Source organism: Pipistrellus kuhlii, unplaced genomic scaffold (assembly GCF_014108245.1).
Source record: "Pipistrellus kuhlii isolate mPipKuh1 unplaced genomic scaffold, mPipKuh1.p scaffold_m20_p_25, whole genome shotgun sequence".
Classification (NCBI taxonomy): domain Eukaryota; kingdom Metazoa; phylum Chordata; class Mammalia; order Chiroptera; family Vespertilionidae; genus Pipistrellus; species Pipistrellus kuhlii.
Genome location: NW_023425524.1, coordinates 495,712 through 517,902, shown reverse-complemented (window position 1 = coordinate 517,902; position 22,191 = coordinate 495,712). Strand labels below are relative to the sequence as shown.

At 46.3% G+C, this 22,191-nt stretch overlaps 2 protein-coding genes across 10 annotated transcripts in view; one reads left to right on the top strand and one right to left on the bottom strand.

Moving 5' to 3' along the window:
- Window positions 1-3,141: 3,141 nt before the first annotated feature.
- On the bottom strand, window positions 3,142-8,750 carry GGPS1 (geranylgeranyl diphosphate synthase 1). Of its 3 annotated transcripts, none has more exons than XM_036453568.2 (4): window positions 8,589-8,750; window positions 5,942-6,034; window positions 4,621-4,691; window positions 3,142-4,205 (listed from the first exon to the last, which is right to left on the bottom strand). In XM_036453568.2, exons 2-4 carry the CDS (start codon window positions 6,009-6,011, stop codon window positions 3,447-3,449), a joined length of 900 nt encoding a protein of 299 aa, XP_036309461.1. In that variant the 5' UTR covers window positions 6,012-6,034; window positions 8,589-8,750; the 3' UTR covers window positions 3,142-3,446. The 3 variants fall into 3 exon arrangements, with proteins under 3 accessions (XP_036309461.1, XP_036309462.1, XP_036309463.1); XM_036453569.2 differs by lacking the exon at window positions 8,589-8,750 and adding an exon at window positions 8,261-8,567; XM_036453570.2 differs by lacking the exons at window positions 4,621-4,691; window positions 8,589-8,750.
- Window positions 8,751-9,299: 549 nt separating this feature from the next.
- Window positions 9,300-22,191, top strand: part of ARID4B (AT-rich interaction domain 4B) — a 54,037-nt gene continuing 41,145 nt past the window's right edge. For 6 of the 7 annotated variants that reach the window (XM_036453564.2, XM_045587058.1, XM_036453558.2 and 3 more), the window contains exons 1-2: window positions 9,470-9,607; window positions 10,276-10,330. In XM_036453564.2, coding sequence (XP_036309457.1) covers window positions 10,325-10,330 — 6 coding nt within the window. In that variant the 5' untranslated portion in view covers window positions 9,470-9,607; window positions 10,276-10,324. Of the gene's footprint in view, window positions 9,445-9,469; window positions 9,608-10,275; window positions 10,331-22,191 lie in introns of those variants that run through there. The other variant, XM_036453559.2, reaches the window with a different exon arrangement.

Sequence of the window (22,191 nt, the reverse complement as noted above, 5' to 3'; positions counted from 1 at the left end):
GGGATGGATGGTCGCCGAGGACGGAGTGAGGAGGAGCCCCGGAGGGAGGACCGGAGCGGAGGGAGGACCCGGTTCCGTCGTCGGGTTCCTTTCTCGGCGCCGGATCCTCGCCTGTAAGTTCCTCCGTGGTTCGCCGGCCAGGGTCCGAGGAGCAGAGGACGCCGAAGGGGACGGAGGGGAACGGGTAGCGGCGGGTCCGGTTCGTGGTCCGAGCACCCGAAGCCGATGGTGCCCGGACGAGAGAGGCCGTTCCCCCGCCCGAGGGGCCCCTGAGGCACCCGCACCGGTGACGTGGCTTTCGTGATGACTTTTAAATGTGGATGTCGACACGGATGTCCGCGGTGACTGTAAAAAACGGCTCTTTTTGGTTTAGCGAAAGGGACGTAGACGGAGCAGCCTCGTTCCCTGAAACTTCCAGCAGCTCTGCTCCCGGCCGGAGGAGGTGAGCTATGGGGTCATCCCGACACGTTTCCATCCGGGGCAGAGAGCCCTGCAGCTCTAACACCCCGCATTTCTTTTCTTTTTAAATGTATTTTATTGATTTTTCACAGAGAGGAAGGGAGAGGGATAGAGAGTTAGAAAGATCGATGAGAGAGAATCATCGATCAGCTGCCTCCTGCACACCCCCCACTGGGGATGTGCCCGCAACCCAGGCACATGCCCGGGACCTGGAATCGAACCTGGGACCTTTCAGTCCGCAGGCCGACGCTCTATCCACTGAGCCAAACCGGTTTCGGCCCGTGTTTATTTTCACTTTGTAGTTGCCAAGGATACGAGACCTTGGAGCCTGCTTTGTTCTTTACCGGCACTCCTCCCATTCTCGCTCTCTCTGACTCCCCAGGTCCACACAAGAAGGGTATATGTGGCTGCCCTGTTTCAGCAAGTGAATAGACCTAAGTTGGTTAGATTGTAGGTTGGTTTCTGATGGGCTCTATCAGATAGGGGTTATCACTGTTTATTTTGGCCAGCCCTCCTGCACACGGGAAGGTAGGACACCTTTAGCTCCATCTTAGGAGAAAACTGAAGCAGAATGATGTTAATTTATGTATTAATATCCATCTATGCCCTGAAAAGGGCTGGAGGCTTTTTATTTTTAAAAAATATATTTTATTGATTTTTTTACAGAGAGGAAGAGAGAGGGATAGAGAGCTAGAAACATCGATGAGAGAGAATCATCGATCAGCTGCCTCTTGCACACACCCTACTGGGGATGTGCCCGCAACCAAGGTACATGCCCTTGACCAGAATCAAACCTGGGACTTTTCAGTCCACAGGCCCACGCTCTATCCACTGAGCCAAACTGGTTGGGAGGACTAAATGGATATAAGAGGCAAGGGTAAGAAATAAATCCAAGACACACTCCTGGGTCACTTAAAGAGTGAAGATGGTGCTTTAAAAAAAGGCCGGGGTAAAAGTGATTTCATCCCATTATTTAGGTTGGTCGAGGGACATGAAGAAAGAATGACCTGGTTTTTTTCAGGTAAAGCAGATACAGGGCCTGACTTTGAGGTCAGGCTTTTGATATTATAATGGTAATCATTAAAAAAACCGAGAGCCGTTTTAATTTCTCTGTATAGTTAGCATTTTGTCTTTCTGAATAATAATGCTCTCTTTCTTCTAAGTTATGGATTCATAACCCCAAAATTCAAATTCCCATAATGTAACACAAATACTCATGATTTTGAGGTTCCCTTATATCAATTAAAAATGGGAGATTCAAATTTTCATAAAAGTTAAAGACAGTACCCAACTTAAAAAAGAAACTTATCGTTATTGTTGAAAATCTTACCGAGGGGTCCTCCAACTTATTGAAAAGGTGTGAGTGCTTTGGTGAGAAGGTCTCATGCCAGTACAGGTGCTGGTGATTGGATCTGAGACAACAGCCTATAGAACCAATCAAGCCGGAACCGGTTTTGCTCAGTGGATAGAGTGTCAGCCTGCGGACTGAAAGGTCCCAGGTTTGATTCCGGTCAAGGGCATGTACCTTGGTTGCGGGCACATCCCCAGAAGGGGGTATGCAGGAGGCAGCTGATCGATTTTTCTCTCTCATTGATGTTTCTAACTCTCTATCCCTCTCCCTCTTTGTAAAAAATCAATAAAATATATATTAAAAAAAAAAAAAAAAGAACCAATCAAGTCGAACGCCAACGCACCATTTCTGAGAAACGCAACTTTTATTTCGGGATGTCAGCATCACTTCTTAGTCACCGAGGTCTCTTTTCCTCTCTCTCGGCCACAGACGGCTCCAGGCGTTTGGGTGGGAATCACACCAGAGGGAGCCAGGGCTGAGGCACCGGGCAGCTCATTAGTGCCGGATGGTAGCATAGCGACTTCGCAGGCAGGCCGGGGCCCCAGGTTAACACACTCGCCTTTCATCGGAGATTAAAGAGGCCTGCAGCTCCCCTTCCATTCAAGCGCCAGCTGCCTTCTGGCCGTGGTGCGTGGGAAGGAAAAGGCTATTCCTTCTGAAGTGAGCTAGCTGCTCTGAGATTTTTACTCCTAACCCTGGGAAAACAGACAGAGGTTTAAAGGCCCCTTCTTACACCACTTCTCCATGTACTTCTCTCTTCCCAACGGACAGCCTTGGTTGTACCCCCACACTGATCAGTTTGGGGCACCAGTTACTTTGGCATGTGCAAGGAGACTGCTTGGTGCTGTTTGTCACGTCAGCCTTCTCAGGGAAGACATCCGTGGGAATTCCCAGGGAGGAGACTGGCACTAGGCAGCCACTCTCAGGAAGAGGAGTCCCCCTAGTCCATGGGCCAGCGAGCCATAGAAACTGGTCCCCAGTAGCCACTGGCTTGCAACTGGGGCAGATGAATTGGGAATTGCCCATACAGTATAGCTAGAAGTATCGATATTCCTGGAAGGTTTTATTACTATTATTATTATTATTATTATTATTATTATTGCTTTCTTCCCTCTGTCAAACCCTGAGCCAGCCACTTCCCCAGGGGCGTGGGGAGGTACAGGAAAGGCACATCCAGGGCAGACCAGACGCGGGAGGAAGGGGATGAGGTGGAGGCAGCAAGCAGAGACCCCTCACAGCCCAGGGTGCTCCGGGAGGAGGGGTGGGGACCAACTAGGCCCAGGCGGATGGACACGTTCGGGGGAAGAGAGAGCTGCTCCCAGCGATGAGAAGACGGAAGTCGAATTCTTTATTGACAGAATCAAACACTCAGGGCAGAGTCCGCCATAAGGACCCAACACAGCACACCGCGACATTCACGTCACACCCATTTCACTGTGGCTCCTCCCGGCTCCTCCCATCGTGTACAGTGGTCAGAGTGAGTGTTTCTCCATGGAAACCACTCACCCACATCACCCTGTCCGCTCAGTTTTCAGAGACAAACAGCTTGCTCCAAATTTATAAAGATAGGCTAAAACACAAAAAAATAGCTCAAGTAAGCTGTCAGGCCTAATCAAGAATGGCTCACTTAATATCACTAATTCTCTTCTTTGAACATTTTACTTAGATGTGTTATCAGAGCTACTAGTTCAGGGTTGCCACCGAGCGCGTCAATTTGTTTGTAGGCTTTCGACTCGAGCTCTCTCAGAGTATTCCGAGTATATTCAAAAGACCCCACGCTCTCCAGATAGTGCACGCAGTACTTTTTAATGTCCGTGTTCTCCGTTCTCTGGCGCAAGATGTTCTGCACCTGCGTGCTCTCCGGCTTCAACCAGATGGCATGGATCGTCGGGAACGAGAACTTTCCCTCCGTGAGGTCCTCACAGAAGCTTTTGTTTTCGCTATATTCTTTGGAGTGTAGATTAGCATAATCATCTCGAATCTGGAAAAAGAGCCCCAGCGTATCAAGCAGTGACTTCAGATCTTCTTTGTAATCGGAGAACAGCTGCATGAGACCTACTGCCAACCCGAACAGCCCGCCCGTCTTCTGCTGCACCATGGCTTTATACTCTTCCTCCGTGGGACACGTGTAGCTGTCCCGCCAATAAATGTCCAGGCCTTGACCCTGATGGAGTTCCAAGAGCTGGCGCGTGAAGAGCTTAACTGCATCCGGGTGATCCAGAGTTAAGACTTTCTCGAGGCCGAGAAAATACACGTAATTGGCAGAATTGATGACGGACGGGATGCCGTAGATGCTGTGCGCCACCGGGAAGCCACGTCGGAGTTTCGAGTTGTCTTCGATATCATCGATGAGCAGACTGGCATTGTGCAACATCTCCGTCACTTCGATGATGATCTAACAAAAAGACAATCGAAACGCTCATGTTTTTCCTATTTGAAATAAATAAGTACTACATGAACAGATTATGATGGTCTCAGATGCCTTAGTTTTGAAAAGGAGTAATTATTTAGCAACCTCAATATGAAAACAGTAGGTTGCATGAGCATTAAAAAAAATAAGAGTAGGAGTATTTTTATGTGGTGACATACATTTCTTGGGGATGAAGAATGAGGTTAGAGGCCTGGCTAGGTAGCCTAGTTTGTTAGGGCATCGTCTGGATACATGATCCCAGCCTGGGTGCAAACAAGAAATCAACCAATGGATGCATAAAATACACAAAACAAGAAATCAATCTTTCTCGCTTGCTCTCTACCCAAAGCAAAAAAAAAAAAAAAAAAAAAAAAAAGGAGGATTGGAACTGCCTAGATACCTGAAGCTTGTCATCTGGAACTTTTAGCCAGTGATTAAATGCCTGGGAAAGTTTGGTTCGCACTTGCTTACCTGCAATTAAAGAATAAAATTTGGCAATCAAGTTAACACTTTAATTATAAAACACATTTCAGAAATTTACTCGAAGCGGATCAGACTTGATAAATCCAACCCCATCAACCCATTGCCCACTGGAGAGCTACAGTGCCGGGCCCCTCCTGTCCAAATTCACATTCTACACCCCCAGCCTTAAAACCAGGGCAGGCAAAGAGGTGCTAAATCCTTCAGCAGCCCACTACTTTCATCTTAACTTGTATCAACAATTTTGGAATGGAATCGGGGTTTAGGAATTATGATCTAATTCATTCCCTTTGAAAGGATGCCAGCTTAGTTAGTGGCAGCTCATTAGCACTCAATTTCACAGAATATGTTAGAGAACATAGACTTTTTTTTTTGAGAACAGGTATTTCCAGTGAAATGTACGTTGCTATTGAATTACCTCTTAAAATTATCTAGCATTCCTTTAAATTAAGCTTTAGAGAATGGACAGCTCTGCCGCTTTCCTACAAAAAAATAACGACCATAGCCTGAAGTATTCCCATTTAAATGAGAAAAGAGTATTGCAGGTTCCAAGAAACTGGTGTATAAGTGAATTTTATTCTAAGAACTTACACTTGTAATGTGATTCAGATGCCTTACTGTTTGTCTGTTAAAGGAAGCCGCAGTGTAAGAAATGCAGGGTGTGTGTGACGGTGGAAACATGAGCATGGCAGTAACGGAGCTTTTTGTTGTTGCACAAACTGGCATAGCGTTCCTTAATCTAGTGGGAACAGGGAAGTGTGGCATCCATAAACAATAAAACTTCCAGAAATGTATTGAATGTTTAAAACATTTTTAATTTTTAGGTAAGTTATATATTGATAGTTGCATATTTTTTAAGAGTACCTCAAAAATGTCCCTTTTAATAACCAATAATCACTTTTCTCCTATGCATGACCTTCAATATAAAAATCTCAAGAGCTGGCAAACCTAACTTTTCTGAATGCTAACATTCGAATGACCACTCTGTAAAAACAACCTGGTGATGTGGGTGGCAACAGGTGTCTCTCTCTCTCTCACCCTCTCCCTTCCCCTCTTTTTAAAAATCAATAAAAAAAATTTAAGAATTGAAAAGTGTAGTGCACTCTTGAGTATGTAGATGAAAGAAAAAAAATTAGTACACCAGGCCACGGCTCTATTCATTTAGCTTTAGGCTGATGAATACTACAGAATGCCTTTGTGAGTGAAGGCTAGCGTGAGTGACCACACTATGTAAAACCTACCTGGCAGCTGAAGCAAGTACTTATAGGGTTCTAGAAGAATCCTTTCCATTTTTTCATGCGTCTTCTCCATTGTTGTTGAATTTCAAAGATCGTCTGTTAAAAGAGAGAACCATAAATATGAACTCATTAATTAAATTATCATTGAGTGTCAAACTGCAAAGGAATTTGTAAATCCAGACTTTGCTTCATTTTAAAAGGAAATTCTATGGGTATGAAATTTTGAGAACACTACGCTAAGTGAAAGAAGCCAGTCACAAAATCTACATATTGTATTATTCCACTTACATGAACTGTTCAAAACAGGCAAATCTGAAGAAATAAAGTAGGTTAACAATTGCCTGGGTAACCTTAGGGTAGGGGGCTAGGGAGTGACCACTAATGGGTATGGTATTTCCTTTGCGGGCCATCAAAATGTCCAAAAACTAGATTGTGGTGGTGGTTGTACACCTCTGTGAGTACACTAAAATCCACCTAATTGTATACTTTAAACGGGTGAACTGTGATATAAATTACATAGCATTAAAAAAGGGGAAGTTTTCATTCAAGTGATTGGTCAGTGTTCACCTGGATTTTAAGGAACAAAACTTATATTAAGCCTTTTATATTTACTCAACCATGAAAGGCTTATATGGTTGTGTCAAGTCAATGTTAAAACAAATCCACAGATTTCGATCATTCTATATATAATTGATGATACAAGTTAGTAACATACTTGCTTTCTATGAATATTAAAATGTTTTATAAACTATATGTTATTTAAGAGGAGACTTCTCTCCTGTATTTCCACTACCATCAATCCATTTTAGAGGTTCTGATTTAAGGTAAGACATGAATTATTAAAAATATTCCTTTCCTTTATTCTTAAATTTCTATTTACCTTGTTATTTCCTACCATATCATTCATGGTCGTCCTGGATCCTCCTTCACCATTAAATCTCTATTCTCCTACTCTGTAAAAATCTATTTTTATTTGTCCTCACATTAAAATTTTTTTTTAAAAAATATATATATATTTTATTGATTTCCTTATAGAGAGAAAGGGAGAGGGATTCAGAGTTAGAAACATCAATGGGAGAGAAACATCGATCAGCTGCCGCCTGCACACCTCCTGCTGGGGATGTGCCCGCAACCAAGGTACATGCCCTTGACCGGAATGGAACCTGGGACCCTTACGTTCAATCCGCCGAGCCAAACCGATCAGGACACTTTGGAAGTTTTGTAATTGCTCTGACATCTTTGACACATGTCAGGCTTTCCCCCTTTATCTGCTTTCTTTTGCTGCTTTGGACAGTGACTTTGTTTTTAGCATTATGAATTTAAAGAACTGAGAAGTGCATGCCTGGCCGGTGTGGCTCCTCGGCAGCTTTGAATCCTGAGCAGGGCACATACCCAGGTTGCAGACATCAGCTGTGGGGGTGGGGTGAGTGGCAACATGTTTCTCTCTCTCACCCTCTCATTTCCCCTTTCTAAAAATCAACAATAATAAAAACATTTAAGAATTGAAAAGTGTGGTTTTTTTTGTAGTCTACTCTTGTGGGTAAAACAATAAAAAAAAATTAGCGCACCAAGCCATAGCTCTATTAATTTATTTTTAGGTTGATGAATACTACAGAATGTCTGTGTGAGTCAGAAACAACTCATTTGCAAAACGCAAACTGCTTTTAAATTTATTCAAACAGTGGACGGTGACAGATAAAAAACCTTCTCTCCTCCCTGTGACCATTGCAGTAACTTCCTAGCTGGGCCCCTGCCTTAGCGAGTGATCTTTGTAAAACTGGAGTCTTCAAAGGGGAGTCTGATCTCTCTTCCCACCGGGGGAAAAACACACACACAAAAACCCCAAACTCCTAACACAGTAAGGATCTGGGTCCCTGCTCCTCCAGCCTCAGCTCCCCGCATTTCCAAAGCTCCCGTTAGACAGAAGGCTTTCCAACGTGCTGTTCTTTAGGTCTGGAAAGTCCTTTCCTTAGTTCCCCCCCTGCCCTCCCAGGCCAACCTCCCTGGCTGGGTCAAGCCCTCCCTTAGGTCTCTAACCCCCCGCTCTATCCCAGCTGCCCTGCACCGGGTCACCGTGCAGCCTCTCACCCCGGCCGGCGTGCCCTCACGGCCACCGCCCACCCGCAGGCTCAGTCCCCTGGGGCGGGAGCCGGGCCGGTTCCTCTGCCCGGTCGGCAGGCGTTTGGCAAGTTCGCGGACTGAACCAGCGAACGGAAGCCGCATTCTAACGCTTAGTTCCAGGGGCAAATCGGGGCGCGCACGTTTGCCCGTGGGAAGATGGAGGGAGGGGTCTGGTGTCAGAGCGGCTCCAGAGAGACCTACAAATGGAAGCGCAGCTCGGAGGCGCAGGAAACCTCCTCCGGGGCCGGCTTTCCACCGCGGCGGGGCCGGGAGCCTCCGGCATCCGCTGCTCCCACAGGGTCGACGGGCCCGCGAGGCTCCGCTTCCTCTCCGCTCCGAAGCCCCTTCCCGCCCCGATCCGGCCCCTCCGGCTCTTCCCTCTCGCCCGCGAGGGGACGCAGAACCTTGGGACCCAATCGGGTTCAGCATCCGGGGCCTCACCATCCTTCTTTCTTTTCCCCCAGACCCCGCCCTCCTGCCCATCCAGCCTCCCCTCCCGCCTCTCCCCGCCGCCACCACCGCCGCTCACCGTTCAGCGATGAGATCACAGCTTCCGCGCCACCGGTCCGGGAGCCGCAGGGCCCAGTGTCGACTTCCCACTTTAGAGCTCACACCCGGGCTCCTCCCGACGCCCCCATCAGTCCCTCCCCCTACTTCATCGAGGAACTCTCCGCCCTCCTCAGCCGCCGGCGACGCCGCATTATTCTGTGCAAGAAAATGCGCCATCCCGGTGCCACTGCGCAGGCGCCGCCGCCACCTCCCTGCACTGTCGCCCCGCCCCTTCCCCCTCCCACACTTCCCCCGCCGTCTCACGCAGGCGCGGGGCGTTGCGGGTCTTGCAGTTCTCGCGGGCGAGGGCTCGCTCTCGGGCACCCCCGGGTCGGACTACATTTCCCGGCGGGCGCCGGGGCGTCACTTTCTGTTTCCATAGAACTGGTGGGAAAATGGCGTCGTTGTTTGTATCCCAGGGACCAATGACAGCGAGGTGTGGGCGGGCTCTAAAGCGCCCTGCCCAATCCGCGGCCGTCTCAGAGGCCATCCGGGGAAGAGGTAAGGGGAGGGGAGACAGCTTAGGGGAGTGGAGAGCGGAGGGAAAAGGGGGGGGGGAGGCTCGGGCTGTGGGGCGGGGGGAGCGATGTTTGCCCGTCAGTCGAGTCCGGAGTGAGGAGCTTGGGCGCCGGAGCGGAGGAGTCTCTGAAGCTTAGCTTGGCCGCCGCCACGGCCGCCGCCTGGACCTCTCCCCGGAGCGAGCCGCAGAGGGGACTGTGGCCGCCGTCCTCCGGGGGCGGCCGCGCGCCGGGGGCCCGGGCGCCCCGTCCGGGAGGCTTTTTTTTTCGTCGTCCCCCTCCCCCCAGCGAGGGAACCCGTGCGGCCGCCAAACAAAGGTACCAGCCGCCGCCGCGGGAGGAGGAGGAGCCGGAGCCTCAGCCTCGGCCCCGCTGGCCGCGCCGCGCGGCTCCCCATCTCTCCCCCGGGCCTGCCGGTTTTGGGGGGGAGCCGGGGAGGGGACCCCGGACGCGCCGGGCTCGGCGCTGGCCTCCGACGAAGGTAGGGCATTTCGGAGGCGTCCGCGGGCTCGTCGGGGACCCGGGGGGGGGGGGGGAAGGGGGTGTCCTTCGGGGAGTCCCCGGGCCCGGCCGGGCGCCCGAATCCTTGGCCTCCGCTTTGCGGAGCTCCCGCGGCCCCCCCACCCCCAATCCCCGCGGTCGCCTCGGCCTGGTGGCCGCGCGTCCCGGGGTCGGCGAGGGCCCCGGTGCGGCCCGGCGGGCGCGGAGGCTGAGCCGCCTCCGGCCCCTCCTCCCGGCCCCCTGTCCCCGGGGCCCGCTCGTCCTGCCGGTCGGCCGGTCGGCCGGTCCCCCGGTCTCGGGACGGGCCGCGGGGGCAGCGGCCCTGCGCGGAAAGGTCCCTGGGCAGCGGGGAGCGCAGAGGCCCCGCCGGCCCGCCCGCCCGGCTTGTTGTGAGTTTCTTCTTTGACAGAAATGGCGTCATGGTCGGAGCCGGGGAAACTCTGGCGGGTCCCGACCGCGGGGGCCGCCGGGCTGCCGTCGAGCCGCCGAGCCGGGTGGGTGGGTGGGTGGGTGGGTGGCGGGGTGCGCGGTGGCGGCGAGGCCGGGCGAGCCCCGCAGCGGCCTGTCCGCCTCCGCCCGCGCAGGGGGGTCGCCGGGGCAGGGGGTGCCCGCGGCGGTGACGGTGCCTTTTGTCTCCTTCCCCTCCAGGTGCAGGTGAACCGGGTGTTCCGGAGGGCGCCGCGGGCCTGGCATCGCCATGAAGGTAAGATCGCCGCTGCTGCGGAAAAGGAACATCCAGGAAGCGACGGGGGCGGTCGGATCGAGGGCGAGCTCGGGCCCTCGGAGCCCCGGGCTCGGAGGGCCTGGGGGTTGCGATCCCGTTTCCCAGGGGGGAAACCAGAGTGAGTGGGGTGCGCGGGGCCGAGGAGTTGGGAGCCGGCTTTTGGAATCTCGCACCGAGGACGGCTGTCCCGTGCACGGAGCGCCTCTCTTTGCCGGAAACCAGAGGCAATCATTGCACGCACGGGAGTGTTGTTTTTTTTTCTCTAAAGCTTCAAAACACAAGAGAAGCAGGTCAGGTAACCGGACTCTAGAACCCGAACTGTATTGGGGTTCGATCGCTTACACGGATGTAAGAAAACCCCACCGGGGGTGTGAACAGCGCTGTGAGAGTTTAGGCAGACCTGCTTGATCAGCCGCGAGCAGAGTCTTAGCCGCAACGGTTTTTTCAAAGAGGATTTGGATGATCTTGGCGCACCCCGGAGCTGGCAGCTGTATTCCTTGTATTTTCCAGGGATTTGGGATGGCTCGGGGTACGTGTCTCTGTCGAGCTGCACACGGTCTGGGGATTGTCAGGGTGTAGTGTTGCTTTTGCGATGAAAACGGCGGTCAGGTCCCTCTTCCATGTAAACGTGTTCTGGGAAGGAGTCTATTGTCCAAGAAGTAGAATTTGCTTAATCGGTGGAAGAAATGACAGCGGCAGGAGTACAGGCTGTTTGTTCCCTGCGGAGGCGGTGTGATTGAGAGCCCTGATGTCTCTAAAGCAGGCTAGGAGGAAAGCCTTAGGCACCTGCATGTCTGGATTCTACTGGTGGCACTTGGAGGCCACAGACATTGTTGTCCACGTTCAGGAGAGCGCGTGCAGGAGGCACAGTGCGTGCACAGGAGCAGAAATGCAACAGATGGGCTGTCAGAATGCAAATGCGGTCCACTTTTGACAGTTCTTTGAACTATTTTTAAACGCATTTGCTTCACTTTTCGTCCGAGTCCAGAGTGCTTTTAAAATGTGTAATGCTCGTGTTTATGGCCAAAAGAAAAAGCTGCGGCTACTTCAATGTTCTATCAGCTGAACAAAGTGATTATGTTCAGTCCGGTAATTATTTAGGTTTTTTTTTCTTGAGTTTGAGGTGCTTTAAATGTGTGTGTCTGCTGAATTCCTATCCCACCTTCATGTAAACAAAAAAAAGAAACACAAAACATTAGTGATGTTTCATAAATGAATGTTTGTCACAGCTGTGACTAGTGTGACCTGTGTAAAACAGTGACAAGTGAGTTTATAAGAAAAATGTTTACCTTGCTTGTTGTCGGCAAAAATTTCCAACAAGAAAAATGCTGGGTTGGATAATATGTAATAGATTCAGAAGCTGAATAACACAGGTTTTCATTTGGAATAAATGTTGTAATTTGTCACAATTCTCAAAGTAGTGCCTGGCCTGTTAGGAACTGTTAATCTTTGGTTAAAAGAAATGTAGTAAGTTGAAGATCTTTTGATTTAAATCTGCTTTTCCTTTCCTTTCTTTCATTTCCTTTTTCTTCTCTCTCTCTCTCTTTTTTTTTTCAATGTGTGTTTGAAAAAAAAAAAAAAAAAAAGAAAGTACGTTGGAAACTTTAACCCTAAAAGTTTCATGCTAAGTGTTAGGCAAATGCAAATTTTGGGGTATCCTTTTAAAACGATTAATTTAAATGCTCAGCATTTCCATTATTCCTGCCTTTAAGAAAAGGTGTTATTAAAATACACTTCTGATTTTATACAAGACGAACTTCCTGTTGCTATATAGTAAGTTTCCTTTTGGGGAACTAGTAATCAGTGGTACTAAAAACTTAGCAAATTTCTTACAACTTAATTTCTTGTGTAATGAAAGTTGAGAGGCCGCCCATGATTGGTATTTTGCTTTAAAAAAAATTGCAATTCAAAAAGTATTTAGTATTGATTATTTTGGACTTACATTTTTTCCAGGCTCCCAGTTTCCATATTGTAATGACAACAGAGCTATAGGGGGGTTTATGCCATTTATTAGCTCTTACCGAACATATTTATACTTGATGTGAGGAGTGGAGTGTCTGATGTAGATGGAAGAAGAGCTGAGGTGGTGAACACACAATAGTGTATAGATGTTGTGGAATTGTGCACCTGTACCCTGTATAATTTTGTTAAGAGCCAGTGTCCCCCCCCCCCCCCAATAAATTAAATAAAAAGGGGGAAATCACTGTAGTTCTGCTTCTGACAGTACAGTTTAAAAGTAATGATGCTTAGCCCTGGCTGGTGTGCTTCAGTGGTTAGAGCATCAAACCAAACCGTTACAGGTGTGATTACTGGACAAAGGCAAGTACCTGGGTTTTGGGTTCGCTGCCTGGCCCTATTTGGTCACTTGGTCCGAGGTCCGGGTGCTTGCAGGAGGCAGCCAATGGCTGTGTCTCTCACATCCTCCTCCCCTTCACTCTCTCCATGGGAAAAATACCCTCAGCTGAGAGTTAACAACAACAAAAAGCAATGATGCTTAAAATTTGCACTGATTTTTAAAGCATAATAATTTTTTAAAATTTTATTGTGGCATTGTTTTGAGGTAAAAGTGCTCTTTTGGTTGTTGCTTGAAATCCCAAAATAAATACAATGTGTATGTTAAGTATTGTATGTTTGAGAAGAGATTTTCTTGTGGTGATATCTTCAAGATTGCTTTACTCTGCCTTTGATATTTTTGTCCAGTGTGTTTTTGAGAAAGCTGATTAACACACTTTGGGCTTTTAACATAGATCATGATGTAGGTGTTATGTTGTGTTTATTCTTCATACTTTTGGTAGCCCTTTCTACACCAGTGATAGCACATTATCAAGAAATGATAGACTGTTAAAGCTTCTAAGTTATTTTAAGACCTAATTATATCAGATTCACTTCCTACTTATTTTCTCCTGCATCTATATTGTTAACATTACATTGTGGTAACATTTATTTATTTATTTATTGTTATTTTAGAGAAGGAGAAGAAGGGGGGGGGGAGAAATATCGATTTGTTCCCCTTATTTATTGATTCTTGTATGTGCCTGACCTGGGATTGAACCCACAATGCTCGTGTATCAGGGAGGTGCGCTAACCCACTGAGCTACCCAGCCAGGGCCCTTGTGGTAAAATTTCAAGTGAAATGGGAAGGCTAGACATTTCAGAATCTCTAGGGAGGAAGCGCCATAGTAGTTGTACTTAAAACTAGGGAGATGATTCTTCGAATGTATCAGTTTCTCTTCAGTAATCCTGGCTTCGATCATGTACAAATAATGGGTTCATTATAAATGCCTTTTTAAACACTCACAGTTTAGAAGAAGACAGAAAACAAAACAGTGCATATTGAGTTATAAGAGCATTGATTTGTATGGTAATTATAAGTCCTGAGGCCGGGTAGCTAAGCCACAGAGATCCCTTGGAAAGTCCTCTGGAATTGACTGTAAGCGGAGAGTTAAAACTTTCACCGGGCAAAGGGGTAGAAAGGAGGGTTTCCGACCGAGAGGAACCTATGTGTGGAAAATAAAGGAAAGAGCAAGGTGATGCATTCGGAAGCCAAGGAGTTCCCTGTGGCTGGCTTACCTTCCAGCAGGGTGTGCTGGAGGTGGGAACAGAGGGCAGTGACGGGGATGAGGCCAAGTGAAGGAGGTGAAAATAGGCCTGAAAGGTCCATGAAACCACTGGAGGTTTCTAAGAAGCGGTAAAGATGCTGGGTTTGTATGGCAGAGCGATCACTTCCGCAGTATTGTATTGAATACATCAAGCGGGAGCTCTGAATGGAAGGGAGATTCCGGGCGAGGACCCCACTGAGAAGTGACTGAGCCTAAGGCCCAGGCAGAGGGGCAGTGGGGATGGTCTGAGATACTAGGAAGTAGAGCTTAGGACCAGGAACTCACCTGGGCCTGAGATGGATGTTTTGTCATTTGAAGCATGCTGTCATTAAAGATGAGTAGGGTTTTGATTATTTAAAGGACCTGTAAGAGGTCCACATCCATATGAATCTCCTTATTAAGCTGTAGATTCAGAGAGCAGTGTGACGGAGAGCAGTCAGACTTGATTATCAGAGTGAATGTTAATATTGAACAACAATATTCAAATGGTTTAGGTCCATAACATGACAGATGTATTTTGTCCTATAAACTTGTGGCCTTTTCGGTGAAAGGCAATTTTGTAAAATACCGACTTATTTTCTGTCCAAATTGCTCTTTGCTTACTGTGATTTTAAAAAGTATAGCAGATGAGTATATTTTCCCCTGAAGAATGCATTTTTGCTAACTCAGCCTATAAATGCAGTCATTGAAGAGATACTGTGAACTTTCCTGGTAGCAGCCATGGTTTTGGTGTTGAAGTTACATCAGTGAACAAGCATTGACTTCCTTGTGATGTTTACTTCCTGTTAGGGTAGACAGACACCAAACAAAATTAAAAAAAAAAAATGTGGTAAGTGCTGTGAAGAGAAATAAAGCAGATTCAGGTTAAGAGGTCAGAGGGACAGAGGGTGTTAATTATTTATTTACTCATTCATTCACTGGTGGTGATGAAGGGCCTGTTTGAGGCGGTGCATTCAGCATCAAGCGAGACAGATGATAGAGTGAGCCGTTCACTTACCTGGGGAAGAGCATTCCAGAAGAAGCTGCAGGTGCAGAGACCCTGTAGGATGGCCCGTTTGATCTCGGCATGTTGAGAACCAGGAAGAGCCTGCAGGGCCCGCATGGTGGGAGCTGAGGCTGGAGAGGCACAGGGCCAGGCGGTGGGGGGCCTTGCAGTCCGTGGTGAGGACTCACAGGTGAAATCTGAGTGTGCCAGGAAGTCACTGAAGGGTTGGAGCAAAAGAAGGAAGTGACCTGGCAGGCATTTCCAGAAAGCACAGTGACTGCGGTGTAGAAGCAGACTGCAGGGAGGAGAGTGAGAGGAGGAGAGGAGTCTGAGGCACCCACGTTAGTTCAGAGCGAGGTGGTGGACCAAGGTGGGCGGTGCTGGAGGGGGGATGGTGGCAGGACCTGATGGAGTGAGTCTGAGGACATAGTTCTGCTTGCTCTGCTTACAATGACCCCTCCCCTCCCCCTTTGGCTGTGAGTAGCTGGTAGGTGGAAGTCTTAGAACTTAGTACAGAAAGCAGGTGTTCCCTTATTAGTGAGCAATGGACACTTAGACCAGCAGTTCTTTCCCTTCTACTTGGTTTTGTTTGAATTTTAGAAAATGAGATAAAATTCACCCTTATGAAGTTTACAATTCCTTTTCAGTGTTTTCACAAGATTGTGAACCCGTCTCCGCTGTTCGACTGCAGAGCATTGCATCTTCCCAAGGGAAGCCCTGTCCTTTTTAGCGGTCCCTCCCCTGGCCTTCCCCTGGCCTTCACTAATCTGCCTTCTGTCCCTAAGGGTTTGTCTGTTACGGACATTTCCTTTGAATGGAATCATACAATACATAGCTTTGTGTGTCTGACTCCTTTTACTTAGCATGGTATTTTCAAGAGTTACTAACTTTGTGGTATATGCTAATACTTCATTCCTCTTTCTTCCTGAATAATGCTCCACTTTATTGATATAACACATTTCATTAATCCACCTGTTACTTACAGGACATGTGGATTACTTCTACTTTTTGCCTATGAATAATGCTGCTGATAACATTTGTATACAAGCTTTTGTGTGAACATATATTTTAAATGTTGGGGGACCTACCTTCCATTTTTGGGGAATAATCTATTATTTGTGATACCCTGTTGAGAGCTTGATGAGCACCAAGGATTTGGACTTTTAAAAAAATGCAACAGGCTAGTCTCTGTACAGTGAACAAAACATGTAGACAGGCCTGGCCCTGTGTGCCTTATATCGATATTTAAGGTCAGGGGAAGGTAAGCAGATAAATAAGAATAAACACAAGTAGATTACCTCATTTGTTAGATGGTAAATAGTATGAAAATAAGAGGGGAGCCGGGTATGGAGGATACGGAATGAAGCAGGCTATAGTATTTTTTCTTCTTTTTTAATATATATTGTATTGATTTTTTTTACAGAGAGGAAGGGAGAGGATAGAGAGTTAGAAACATCGATGAGAGAAACATTCATCAGCTGCCTCCTGCATACCCCCTCCTGGGGATGTGCCCGCAACCAAAGTACATGCCTTGACTGGAATCAAACCTGAAACCCTTTCGTCCAAAGGCCGATGCTGTATCCACTGAGCCAGACCAGCCAGGGCGGTGGTATTAAATAAGGTGATCAAATAGGCTTTATGGAGAAGATGTGGGGGAGTTAGTCATGTGGCCTCAGACAGCTGACTTACTCAGTGAACTGCATAGGGTTAGGGGCGCTGGAGTGAGGAAGGTGAGCAGTGGCCAAATTTTAGGTGTCCTCAAAAACTTCTTTCTTAATCCTTCCCTGAGGATATGCTGAGAGGAGAGGGGGAGAGAGAGAAACATTGATTGGCTGCCTTGCGTGTGCCTCCCACACTGGGGATCCAATTGGTAACCCAGGTATGTGCCTGACCTTTTGGTCACAGGACGAAGCTCAGTGAATGAAGCCACTCTGGCCGGGCTTGGGTGTCTCAGGAAGGTCAAGCCGGCAGGCACTCCTGTCAGGCTGGTGTAGGGGAAGAGAAAGAGCCAAGGACACAGATCTCCTGGCTGGTAACCGGAAATGAATGAAGTTACTAGGGCTGCATAATTTTTGAAAATAAGCATTTATATTTTATATTTGTAAAAAAGGCTCTGCCTAATGTAGCTGTAAACAAGACATCTAAAAGAGCTGCAGACTTTTATTCTTGGCAGATCCTGCCTTCCTTTCGATGTCACAGGACAAAGATGTTTCTCCATTCGGAGGGTGGACTAGCGTTCTATGTAAAATGACGCTTTACAGGAAGCAAGGAGACCGTAGACTCACTAATCCTTTTGATATTTAAATGTTGCAGAGTGTAGAAGGTGTATATTTTGATAAGGCATAATCTGCAAATAGAATTATTAAAAATTTTTATTGATTACTTAAGTACAAAGCATCACTTTTAGCTTATTACTTTATATATATAAAAAGCCAAGGACCATAATGTGGTAAGAACCATAACAACCAGTTGCTATGACCCACTGTGGCCAGTGAACCAGTTAGATCAGGGGATGGGGCAGGCCAACCTTGCAATCCCTCCCCGCTGCTGTCCCTCCCCTAATCAGAATCTTCCACCCTTTAAGGGCAGACAGCCGGCCAAACTTACCCTCCCCTGCCCCTCCCTGCCAGCCCCGCCCTTGGTGGACCCCCACCACCCTGATCAGCCCACAGCCCCTCCCCCTGGCCGGCCCCACCCCTGATTGCCTCATTTCATTTTTTAATGGAATCTTAATTATTGATTGATTGTTTTGAGACAGAGAGATCAATTTGTTGTTTCCCTTATTTATGCATTCACTGGTTGATTATGTGCCCTGACCGAGGACTGAGCCCACAACCTGGGCATATTGGAACTTCACTCTCACGAACTGAGTTATCCAGCCAGGGACTGCTTAACTTAATTTTGGAAAAGAAAGCTTATATTATAAAAATTATTGCATTTCTGCTCATTCAGAACTGCAGGAAATCCTGACATTTATTTCATGGAAGACAATGTGTTTTTAGAAATGTGATAATATTCATGCTGTGATTGGAGACACCATTCACCTTTGGGGAGGAAAATTAGTTTATAAAAGTAAACAGTTTATTGGAAGAATAAAATGTAAGTATTCTAGAATCAGCCTACAGTGATAGAGAAACCAAACTTCATGTTCTCCTTACTATGGTTATATTTTAGGCTGGTAAATAGGAAAGGGATAAAACAAGGAGGCAAAGAGGGAAAGTTATAAAACACTAGTCTTACTCTGAATATAGTTTGCAGTATTCCTTAATTAAGAATTGCTCGTAATCAGAAGGTCCAAGTATGAGTATGAAGGTTTCTATAAATCTCTCTTCCCCAGAATTAGGTGCTGAATTTTAACATGGTCATTCATTTTCCTGCGAAGCGGATCCAAAGCTTAGCTTCTCAGTGGAACTCAGTTCATTTGCCACACTGTAAAATACAGTACTAGAGAGACGCAGCTCTACGCATCATCTGGTAGCTGATCTGCTGCCAATCATCTTGATAGAAGTAGTAGTTTGCACATCTTTCTACTCCTACCATTAAAGAAACAGGAAATCTGGTCAATACTCATTTTATTTTCTAATTTTCATTTGTTTATATAGTTAGATAAAGAGTATTATACTCTTTCTGAAATGTTAGCGTTTTCACGAATAGCTTAAAATGTTTGCCTTTTTAAATTTCCAAAGAGAATGTTTTCAGTTATAATTATAAATGAAGATCCTTGGATGGACAAATTTTATAAAATAATTTTAAAAGGTTGCTCTGAAAATCTGGAAGTATAGTTTTTATCACACTAGGTATTATTTATGAAACTATTATAAAAGTTAGTGTATGCTTGCTCTTACCTTTTCCACAGTCAGTGATGTGCCTAATGGGGTCATTGGTGGCAAGGATGTACGTAGCTTTCGGGTACAGTTAGGGATCATAGGAAACCTGCAGCACTGCGCTGGTGTGCGTGTTTCTCCAGCTTAACACGGTGTTGACCCCCTGGGCCAGAATTATGATTTGTTAGTAAGATCTCACAGAAAATAGTGTATCTATCATTGTTAAAGTATAAACTTAGCCATCAATTAAAAGGATACTTATTCGGTATATAGTTTTATATTATTAAAATGTGTCACTTTTACAGTGTATCTTGCACCATGGAATGTATGCTTTATGCAGAGTTCTCTTATTTAATCCATCTTCTAATTTCCGTGTAAATTTTTGGCAGAGTGACTTAGCTAGGTTGGTAGAAGTCCTGTGTGTCAAGGTTTTACAAGTACCCGCCTGCTTTCTCCTCATTTGATAAACTTGCAGTATAATTGCTTATGAAAGCGTAGTCATTAATAACTTTAATTGACAATCATACTTACGTTTTGTCATTTATAGCCAAAATGAAGATTATAAACTGTCAAGGAAAGATTCACTTCATATACTGAGAGTAAAAGTTATCCTTGAATGGATAAAAACCATTTTTTTTTTTTTAAGCGAGATCTTGTTTCTGGTACTCTCTCTGTTCCTTACTGTTAAAGTTTGGAGAAGGTCATTTATGAAAGCAGACATCAGTTTCTTTTTTTTTGTAGAATGGGGATAACAGTTACCTTACGATTGTGTAGTTGCCAAATGAAATAACATTTAAGATGTTTTATGTGGTGTTCGGTTCTGAGCAGTCAGTCCACGCTCGCTGTACTGTGCTGGTAAAAGCCTGTCACTCCTGCTATAAACCCGTAGGATGAGGATTCTTTAAGACTGTTGGGTAGTTTTCTCAAACGTCCTAAGAAGCTGGTGTTCTTGTGTAAAATGGGGAATGGCTTGAGGACTTACCTCATGGGGCTGTTGGGAGTGACTAAATGTAATAACAGGATCTAATACCTAATAAGTTCTTAGTACATTGGAGTTATTGTCATTTGTTCTGTGGAAAGAATGTGCAAACTCTTATAAATTTAGGTTTTCAAGGTGATATATAGTGACTAGTTTTGTGTTTATTTCTAATTCTTTGTTTCTTTTAAAAATATATCTTTATTGATTTCAGAGAGGAAGGGGGAGGGAGAGAGAGAGAGAGAAACGTCAATGATGAGAATCATTGACCGGCTGCCTCCTGCACGCCCCCCACTGGGGATGGAGCCCCCAACCCAGGCATGTGCCCTTGGCTGGAATCGAACCCGGGACCCTTCAGCTGGAAGGCTGATGGATGCTCTATCCCAGTGGTTCTCAACCTTCCTAATGCCTCGACCCTTTAATACAGTTCCTCATGTGGTGGTGACCCCCAACGATAACATTATTTTTGTTGCTACCTCATAACTATCATTTTGCTGCTGTTATGAATTGCAATGTAAACATCTGATATGCAGGATGTCTGAGGCGACCCTGTGAAAGGGTCCTTAGAGACCCACAGGTTCAGAACCGCTGCTCTACCCACTGAGCAGAACCGGCCAGGGTTGTTTGTTTCTTTCAACTTAAAAGTAGATTTGGAAGTTTGGGGGGAAAGTTGTAATTTCCAGATTAAGAGTAAAACCTGTCATTTTTGTCTTAATGGAATCCTTTAAAACGAAATGTTTAATAGAAGGTGAAAACCAGATTTCTTTATTCCAGGAACTCTCATCTTCAAGCCTTTCGCAGCCCTTCCTGTTGCTGAGGGTTCTAGGAAATGCTTGTCCTCGCTTCTCATTTGCTGCTGGCTGGCCCGGTGGGGTTCTTTCACGGGAAAAGTACATTTTGCTCCCAAGCCTAGAGGGTTGTCATTGGATTAGGCGAACCATTATAGGTAGTGATTTTCTGGGTGAGCACCCACCTCGAGCCTGTTTATTTATGTACAGAAAACCAAACTCTTCTTCTCCAGATCAGATCACTGTCCTGATATGGCATTTAGTCCCTGAAGCTGGTACAGACCGTGAGCCTGGGGTGTGTGTGTGTGTGTGTGAATGATGCTGGGGCCCTGCCAACCTGAGTACTTTCCATTCATTCATCTGGTGGGATTATCTCATTATGGTTTTTAATGCCTCTTTGAGATTGCCGCGCACAAAAAGCTGCTTTTGCAGATTTATCTGTATGTTTAAATACATTTACTTCCGGGAGATTTTAGCATCAGATTTAGTACTTTTGTTTTCTGATTCTCTGGCTGCTTTGGCACCACCTAGAAGTGGCTTGAATGCTTACTCTTTTTAAGAAACGGTCTCAATAAAATGTCATCTAGTATGTTTTACTTTAAAAACAAACAAACAGATCTTGAATAACTGAATATTTCCTAGGTAATGTCAGCATTAGCCAGCAACTCGGAGAATTGATTCAGCTATTCTCTTTTTTAAAGGCTTTAATGTATCGGTGTGCGAAAGCCCAGGGCGCAATGGAGATGACTGTTGATTCATTTGGGCACTTAACATGTTTCCTTGGCATTTTGGCTTCTTGAAGGATTAGTATTCACCCACAGCGGATTTCAGAATCGCTTCTCCTTTTCAGTGTCCTCAGGGAATGCAATGTTTTTGGGTGCCAGTGAGGGCATTTGGTCAGAGTGACTAGAAAACTGTATAAGCGGTGCTGATAACTGTGAGGTAGCTGTTGCCTTGGCAACTAGAAAACTGTTCTATTTGCTAAACAAAGGGGTGGCGATTTAGTAGTTTAATTTCCCCCTGGCATAGAGGTGTTACATAAAACATTCTATTTTAGCCTCTGAGATGGTCTGTATTATTGACCAAAATCAGAAGCAGAGCAGAAAGAGAAGGTAAGAGGTTTTTTTGTTTTGTTTTTGGTTGTGTAAGTGTTCTACCTATCAGGGTGGGTGTTGGGCAGAAGACTCTTAATTATCGGCTCACAGTTCTTCGTGCCTCTCTGTGTTGGACCGAAGTACTGTAGCCTGGAAGAGGTGTGCAGCCTTGGTTGTCTTTCTGTCACTCTAAAGGGTGTGGTATACACTTCCTTATGGAGCATCCCATCAACTTTTTTTTAAATATATATATCTTATTGATTTTTTACAGAGAGGAAGGGAGAGGGATAGAGAGTTAGAAACATCGATGAGAGAGAATCATCGATCAGCTGCCTCTTGCACACCCCCCACTGGGGATGTGCCCGCAACCAAGGTACATGTCCTTGACTGGAATCGAACCTGGGAACTTCCAGTCTGCAGGCCGATGCTCTATCCACTGAGCCAAACCAGTTTCGGCCATCCCACCAACTCTTAACCTCTCTTGCTATAGCATGCAACATGATTATGTCTGAATGAGTTTATACACCCCCTCATAGTATACACAATTATACTGGCATCTGCTGTTTATGTAGGA

Excerpts from the sequence above, each read along its gene's own strand:
- GGPS1 (XM_036453568.2), bottom strand. The coding sequence starts at position 6,011 with ATGGAGAAGACGCATGAAAAAATGGAAAGGATTCTTCTAGAACCCTAT. Across the intron at positions 4,692-5,941 it reads GTACTTGCTTCAGCTGCCAG|GTAAGCAAGTGCGAACCAAA; the intron begins GTAGGTTTTACA and ends CTTTAATTGCAG. Across the intron at positions 4,206-4,620 it reads TTCCAGATGACAAGCTTCAG|ATCATCATCGAAGTGACGGA; the intron begins GTATCTAGGCAG and ends TCTTTTTGTTAG.